Genomic DNA, 8,978 nt, shown 5'->3' on the forward strand with positions numbered 1-8,978 from the left:
ACATGACGCTAGTTAACACTATACTCAACAGCAGCTAAGGTTAGCCTACTGCTAGCTAGTTAACACTATACTCAACAGCAGCTAACGTTAGCCTACCGCTAGCTAGTTAACACTATACTCAACAGCAGCTAACGTTAGCCTACCACTAGCTAGTTAACACTATACTCAACAGCAGCTAACGTTAGCCTACCGCTAGCTAGTTAACACTATACTCAACAGCAGCTAACGTTAGCCTACCGCTAGCTAGTTAACACTATACTCAACAGCAGCTAAGGTTAGCCTACCGCTAGCTAGTTAACACTATACTCAACAGCAGCTAACGTTAGCCTACCGCTAGCTAGTTAACACTGTACTCGACAGCAGCTAACGTTAGCCTACCACTAGCTAGTTAACACTATACTCAACAGCAGCTAAGGTTAGCCTACTGCTAGCTAGTTAACACTATACTCAACAGCAGCTAATGTTAGCCTACTGCTAGCTAGTTAACACTATACTCAACAGCAGCTAACGTTAGCCTACCACTAGCTAGTTCACACTATACTCGACAGCAGCTAAGGTTAGCCTACCACTAGCTAGTTAACACTATACTCGACAGCAGCAAAGGTTAGCCTACCGCTAGCTAGTTAACACTATACTCAACAGCGTCTAAGGTTAGCCTACTGCTAGCTAGTTAACACTATACTCGACAGCAGCTAACGTTAGCCTACCGCTAGCTAGTTAACACTGTACTCGACAGCAGCTAACGTTAGCCTACCGCTAGCTAGTTAACACTGTACTCGACAGCAGCTAACGTTAGCCTACCACTAGCTAGTAGCTGGATTAAACAGGGTTAAATGCTGACAGCTAACACTAAACGGTGTAAAGTGTGACTGTGTTTTACTGTAGAGGATTCAACACCGTTATTGTAAATGTCCTTTACCATCTGGTGGTTGTTTTTGTCGTTCAACAGCAATTTACTAGTGAAATAAGTTATTGTTATACATTATTATTAAATCATTTAATGTTGACCATATGGCCTTAGCAATAAACAAGCTGTTCTTTAATGTCACCAACTGTTGTTTAGTACCTTTTTATTTCTTTTCTTTTTTTACTTTCTTAAAAAGTATCAGTTCAGGCACCGTTAATTATGTATGCGATTTAGATTAATTAACCACAGAGTATGTAATTAATTAGATTACATATTTTAATCGATTTACAGCCCTAATTTATATATGTAGAGACAGAGATAGAGAGATGAGAAGCCAGTGTGTAGATTTTCACAACATCTGGTTATGAAAACTACATACCGCACCTTGAGGATTTTACATCCATCCATCCATCAGTCAATCAATCATGTCAAGTAATTAAAAATCTGATTCTATAGTCTTATTCCAGTACATTTTTCATTTGTATTTGTATTGTAGCAAAGCATGGCTGGACAGAAATTGTCAGTTGAAGAGCAAAGGAGAAGAAATAGAGTACCAATGAAAGAGAAGAGAAAAATTAAACAGTGACCAAGAGAGTAAGCATGCTATGCAAGAGAAGGAAAGAAAGGTGGAAGAAGAGAGTTAAAGACAAACAAGTAATACAAATAGACGAGATGAGAGACAGGGCAAAGAGGAATTGGAGAAAGTATTGAGTATTGAATATTCAAGAATACAATGCCAGACACAGCAGACAGTCTCTCAGACAGGAAAGGGAGAGAAGTAAAACGAGAAAAAGGCATTCAAGAGAAATAAAAACTTTGAAAGAGAAGCTTAAGAAGGTAACAAAGCAACGAAAACAAACTGAGAAAAAAGAAGAAACGCTACAAATAAAACACCACTTGACTCCCCAGGCACAGAAACAAAGAAGATGCTATCAGGAAGCAACATTAGGAATCCAAAAATCAAGAAAGCCCTTCTATTCCACAACATCCTCAGAAGAGAGCTGAAGAAAAACAAAACTCCTGGGCCACGGTGTCAGGAACCAGCACCAAGTGTGTCATCAGGCAAGATTCTCAAAAAGTATCGTCTCCTTCACCAAATCCACCTACAAGTTAATGAGAGGAAAGAAACCCACAAAGAAAAAGACAACATTCAAACTTTTTAAAACGTTTTGTCCCGACTCTCAAGAATCAGTGATATATTACTGAGACTTTGAGGGGTCGAGACGGAGACTTTGGGGGGGGTCGAGGCGGAGACTTTGGGGGGGTCGAGACGAAGACTTTAGGGGGGGTCGAGACTTTGATGGGTCGAGACGAAGACTTTGATGGGTCGAGACGGAGACTTTGAGCGGTCGAGACGGAGACTTTGAGCGGTCGAGACGGAGACTTTGAGGGGGTCGAGGCGGAGACTGAGGGGTCGAGACGGAGACTTTGAGGGGTCGAGACGGAGTCTTTGGGGGGGTCGAGGCGGAGACTTTGGGGGGGTCGAGGCGGAGACTTTGGGGGGGTCGAGACGGAGACTTTGGGGGGGGTCGAGGCGGAGACTTTGAGTGGTCGAGGCGGAGACTTTGAGGGGTCGAGACGGAAACTTTGGGGGGGGTCGAGGCGGAGACTGAGGGGTCGAGACGGAGACTTTGAAGGGTCGAGACGGAGACTTTGAGGGGTCGAGACGGAGACTTTTGGGGGGACGAGACGGAGACTTTGAGGGGTCGAGACGGAGACTTTGAAGGGTCGAGACGGAGACTTTGAGGGGTCGAGGTGGGGAGACTTTTGGGGGGACGAGACGGAGACTTTGAGGGGTCGAGACGGAGACTTCGGGGGGTCGAGACGGAGACTTTGAGGGGTCGAGACGGAGACTTTTGGGGGGTCGAGACGGAGACTTCGAGGGGTCGAGACCGAGACTTCGAGGGGTCGAGACCGAGACTTTGAGGGGTTCACTTTTTGTGGGAGTGCGTGTTAAGGGGGGCGGGGGTTAACCGAAACACATTTCAAGTAAGAAATGAGACAAGTTATTGGTTGAATTTTTACAGCCAATCCCAGTAACGAATCATTATTATTATTATTATATCATCATATTTCTCTGCAGTTCTTGAAATAAAACCTCTTTACCTGAGACAGAGCATAAATGTGGGTACACCACCGTTTATAACGTATACCCCAAAAACAACTGTATAGTACCCTCCACTCCAAATGGTAACATAGCAACAGGGTTTTCAATATGCACAAACATCACAGTGAATGAAAGACGCTGTGTTCACACGCTCCCACGAGTCTGGAAACATCCAGTTAAACACTGCTACATGGAAACAGGAATATTCTCTTTCAGTAGCCGTGGAAACAGCTTAGGGGAAGATTGGCTCTTTCAGAATCAGAGCAGGAAGTGGAACATTACAGGAAGGCTGTAGGGGATGAAGGGGTTGGCGCTCACATCAGCACAGATTTTGTTCTGCAGCTGGAGCTGCTTTTAACCCTCGTGTCGTCTTCTCATCTACCGAGCAACTTTTAGTTTTTCTGGGTCACGTTGTGTAACGTAACCGTAGAGAGAGACTACATTACCCAGAACACCACAGAAACAAACACGTGTGAACAAACCCAAAGTGTTTTTATTTGTCAGAGTGAGAGAAACAAACAGTTCACAGGTTACAGCAGGAAAACAGGAAGAAGAGAGGAGAGAGGGATTGTGGGTATTAACTGATCTACTGTCGTTAGCGTGCAGACAGGAGGTCAGCAAAGAGGATCATGGGAAGCTGTCGTCGTCGTCTTCGGCCATTTCTTTGGCGAACTCCAGATCCTGCTGCTCACGCTCCCGACGCTCCTGAACACACACACACACACACACACACACACACACACACACACATTAGTTGTCTGCTCTCTAAAATGTCAGAAAATGGTGAAAAATGTGGATCAGTTTCCCAAAATGACATCCTCAAATGTCTTGTGTTCAGTTTACGGTCACAGAGGAGAGAAGAAACTAGAACATGTCTGTGTATGCATGTCTGTCTGACCAAAAATGTGTATCACGGTATTTTTTAAGATTCTGGCAGTTTCACGGTATTTTCTCTCTTTTGCTTGACTGGGTCTTTATATAGGATTATAATGGCTTATTCTACTGTCAGGAGTTCATAGAATATCACAAAAACATTTTAATTCGATGATGGCTCATCAACATTATACAATAACGTTATATGAAGGAGAATCCATCAAACAGAGAATCTAAACTAGTTTTATTCTGCAAACTGCAAAGTAGTCAAATAAACTCAAATCGAATGAATACACATACAAACAACTTTAACATTGTTTCCCTTTCAAAACAGAAGAGTTGTATAAACACTAGCTTGGCCACAGGTCAGTTAGGTTGTAGTGTGGTTGTAGTGGGCGACTGAGCGTAGCTCCGCTGTCAGCCTCCTTCGCCGTTTGAATAATGTTAGCAGGTTGGCGGACGTATTTCAGCGAGGCAAGAGGCATCTTAAATCCAGAGTTTTAATCACTGCTCTGAACCCGTCTCTCAGCGGTCTGTAGCGGGACCGTAGCTGGATTCTTATTGCGTTCATTATGTTGCTCCGCTGCATGCTTGAAGTGACATGTCTTTAACGTTAGCACTGTAACGTTAGCACGGTAACATTAGCACGGCCGAGTAACGTTAGAGCGACGGGCAACAACAGTGGCTAATTATTATGTCAGATTTTTTAGAAACCAAAAACTTGGGAACAACAGACGACTCCTCTCTGGAGCGTACGTTGTTCTGGTGTATCTCTGGTCTTTCTTCATCCTCTAACTCTCTTCTCTAATTATTAGTGTTAGAAGTTGTTTAAGTCCCAAATTGTCGTGTGCTATGGTGTTTTCTCCTGTTAAAGAGAATGAGTTATGGTTTATTAAGTGTTATAAAGTTCCTACCATGAGTGAGAAGGATACACAGTTAACTCCCGTTCTCAATTCACTCGCAGATTACCTCGGCCGTAGCGCTCTCTGCGGCAATGCACCGGCATTATGACGTATGAAAAATTCATATCTTACGGGAAATGAATACCGCTATACGTTATAAACTGGCATACCGCCCAGCACTAGTGTGTGTGTGTGTGTGTGTGTGTGTGTGTGTGTGTTACCTCTGCTGACTCCAGGTCCTTGTTGTAAGCTTTAGGAGGGAACCTCATGGCCTGCAGGAAGACAAACACTCCTTAATGAACACAGACACATCATCCCGACTCGACACATTAACACACATCCTGAATGGTTCAAGGACCACAAACTCTTAATTCACCAACTAGAGCTCCTCAATTTATCAGGTTAGCAGTTATAAGAGTTTAACTGGCAATCAATCTTCTTCTGATCAAGTGCATTAACAGTTATTACTAGTTATTACTAGTTATTATTACTAGTTGTTAACCAGTAGAAGACACAGAGAGCAAACGTGTTGATTAAAACATCTAAAACCACAGTGTGAAGACTTTTTACTTTAAGTAAACATAAGTGTATGTAGTAACATAAGTGTGTCTCACCTTGACAGACATGTTGTAGAAAGGTGTGTGTGTGTGTGTCTCTCTCTCACCTTGACAGACATGTTGTAGAAAGGTGTGTGTGTGTGTGTGTGTGTCTCTCTCTCACCTTGACAGACATGTTGTGGATGTCCAGGCAGAAGGAGATTCTCTGATGGAAGGCCAGCTGAGGCTCTCTGGTGCCGTAGATGTCCATGGTCTCTTTTGATTGGACGAAGCCTTTCTCGTGGTTGATGCTCGCCTCGATCACTCCGTCACGGATCGCCTGAAGGAAGGGAACACAAACACACACGATTTAACGGGGATGAGACAGAGTTTGTTTTTAACTGCGAGGATGAGTCAAATGGTTTCCTGGTTACCTTGGCGACTATGAACTCTGCGTCCTCTGGGCTGTCGAGCTGCAGCTTCTGAGCAATGTCGGCCAGAGAGATACGAGAGTACGACAGGCTGATCATACGCACACCTGAACACACACACACAAACACACACAGTTAGAAAACACACGTGTTAACAGTTATCGGTCCATCAGGTGAAATGCGGCCGTGATGTCAGAGGTGATGCGGCCTGTGATTGGCTCACCCGTCTTGATGACGTTGTGTCTCAGGCGGATGATGAGTGTGTACGTCCCGTCGGTCTGAAACTTCTCCCCAAACTGTTCCAACACCTGGTTAAACTTGGCCAGGTTACCGGTTCTCACGGCTGGGGACACACACACACACACAGACAGACATACATAGAGGACAGACAGACAGACACACACACACACACAGCGTACAGACAGACACACACATAGAGGACAGACCCACGCACACACAGATGTGAGCAACAATTTATCAGCGAGAACAAGACTATCACAACAGTAAGAAAACTGTTTTAAATTCATTTAATTCATGAATGAATGAAGGTTTTATTTCTAACATGTAAAAAAACAATAACGAAGAAGCAGAAGCTCCTGTGTGTAATTCAGACTCCTGAACATTATTCACGTATGAGACAGGAGTTGTGCTGCTCTTAACAGTGATAGCTCTAGTTCTGCCTGCTATGTTTAGCATCAGTGTTGTTGTGCTGTGTGGTTAGCATAACTACTGACCCTGAGTCAGCAGGAAGTAGGGCATCAGAGACCTCTTGAGAGACGGCTGTCTGAACTGAAGTCTGTCAGGAATCTCACCCAGCAGCAGCTCCACTACGATCAGCAGCTTGTGGACCTGAACACAGAGCAAAGTGGTATTACTCTGTGATTTAGAGTCCCTTTACAGGGTTCAACGTTAAGGTTTATTAACGTTAAACGGTCGGGCATAATGATGAAACACAGACAGGGTAACGGTGTGTATCAGAGTGTACAATAATGACAAGGTAACGGTGTGCAACAGTGTGTCTCAGAGTGTAACGGACCGTCTGTTTGAAGCCCACAGCGGTGTGTTGTGGAGCTTTCCTCAGAGCGTTGGTCAGAGTCCTGCGAGCCTCAGAGTACTCCAACTGGATTGCCTTAATACGACCTGCAGACACACAGATTACACATCACACACACACACACAAACTCAAAAAGCACTTTGTTGCATTTTATTAGAATACTGAATACTTTAATATCTGATTATTTATCACAAGTTATATCCTTACTTGGATATAATCTTCAACGTTGAGTATCAGTGTCTACGTGTAGATGCTGTTGGTGTGAACAGGTTGAAACCGGTTTGATATGGAGCAGACTACTGAATATGACCACTAGGTGTCCCACTTGTCTCAGCTGTTCCTGAGTGAGCCTGATGACAGAGTTCAGACTGTAATGTGTAGAGACTCCTTAGTTTGGGACCAAGCGGCTACTTCTTATCAAAACTGGCTGATTTCTCCCCCGTTACCCCGTCTGCCTGAGAATATAACGGACAAAGACCAGAGGTAACACGATGCATCTACTGACTGCTAGAGAAAGGATTACTGGAAACTGGAGGAAACTGATTCCACAGATGCAAACTCAATGGAGTCTGAAACAAGTCTACACAGCAGAATATATGAAATAAAGATGGACATTTATCAAATAAGATGGACTCCAATTGTGTGGTCTTCTTTTGTTAAAAGAGTTGTCCAGATCACCTGTAGGCGGTAAAGCTCCTCTAAGCCAGCACTTCTTACCTGCAGTGAGCTTATAATAACCCCTCTGGTTCAGGTGATCTGATTCCCTCTTTCGTCTGCTTAAATCCAAATTGTTCCCGTATCGGCAGCTCAGTTTAGTTTGACACTATCTGTGCCAAAAAGCACATGAACTTCCTAGTAAACAAACACACCGTCCCACCGCTACAGAAATGTCTCCTCATCACGCCTCTCGGGAGTAACGTCGGGAACACACAGCCCCGCAAAGCGCCACGAAACCCTGGGAGGCGTAGAGCCGTGCCTGATGGCCCGCCATACCAGACACTCGTTTCTCTGCGCCGGTCACAAAGCCATCCTGCTACTCTCCCCTTCACTAAACATCTCTCTCTCTCTCCGTCTGTCAGAACATGGATTAAGCCAGATTCAAACTTGTTGAAGTGAAGAGTGGCCAGAGCTTAGTGAACCGGTTCAGGTGTTCTGATTTGACAAAGCAGCCAAGAACGTTGGTGAAGACTTGCAGTTCATTATCATACAGTTTATGGACGAGTGTTAAGAAATTAACATGAAGTTGGAGTTTAATTAACATGGCTTCATTTTATTTTCTCTTAAAAATGGCTTTGGAAGCATTTTTGTCATCATAATCCAATTCTTGTAATTTATAAACGGACGACAACATTGCACATAGTTCTGATGCTGTGGACGCTAGTATTAACCCAGCCACATTATTCTGGGTCTGAAGTGTAACGTTACACAGGGTGTGATCTGTGAATGCACAACAAAACAAAACATGAAAGAATGAAATCCCTCTTCCAATACCATGGATATAGGGCCACTCGGCCAGCCATGCCAAAACACTTATCTCTAAATCTCTAAATGAAATAGCACAACGTGGTGTCAACATAAAACACAGCACGGAGTGGTTGAAATTTGTAAATAAGTGGCTGCACTGTGGCCTTCCTGTGTTTGATTACCTATATAGTAGGGTTGTTCGATATTGACAAAACGTGATATTGATATTAATTTCGATATTTTTGAACATATGTAAAATTATAAAAGTTATGGGAAAACGCATCAAAATAGATTCATAACAATATAGTTTACACTGAGACTTATGTACGGCTCCGTAGTGCGGCTGGACCACAGGTTAGTCGCGGATGAAAAACATTCAATATTTCCAACTCCAAACATGTAAACACCGTTCATAACCTCTACCTCATGTAAACACCGTTTATAAACTCTACCTCATGTAAACACTGTTTATAAACTCTACCTCATGTAAACACCGTTTATAAACACCGTTTATAAACTCTACCTCATGTAAACACTGTTTATAAACACTGTTTATAAACTCTACCTCATGTAAACACTGTTTATAAACTCTACCTCATGTAAACATTATTTATAAACTACCTCATATAAACACGGTTTATAAACTCCACCATATGTAAATACTGTTTATAAACTACCTCATGTAAACACTGTTTATAAACTCT

The 8,978-nt window shown here is 43.3% G+C and overlaps 1 protein-coding gene across 1 annotated transcript; it reads right to left on the bottom strand.

The window, feature by feature from the left end:
* Positions 1–3,489: 3,489 nt before the first annotated feature.
* LOC144514003 (26S proteasome non-ATPase regulatory subunit 3) lies at positions 3,490–6,918 on the bottom strand (the record flags this gene model as incomplete). The annotated part of the gene is made up of 7 exons (XM_078245198.1): positions 3,490–3,719; positions 5,011–5,061; positions 5,510–5,665; positions 5,760–5,863; positions 5,980–6,099; positions 6,491–6,605; positions 6,793–6,918. Coding segments are annotated over 7 exons (750 nt in total), but the record flags the coding sequence as incomplete, so codon positions are not given.
* Positions 6,919–8,978: the final 2,060 nt, after the last annotated feature.

This window comes from Sander vitreus, unplaced genomic scaffold (assembly GCF_031162955.1).
Source record: "Sander vitreus isolate 19-12246 unplaced genomic scaffold, sanVit1 ctg407_0, whole genome shotgun sequence".
NCBI classification, from domain to species: domain Eukaryota; kingdom Metazoa; phylum Chordata; class Actinopteri; order Perciformes; family Percidae; genus Sander; species Sander vitreus.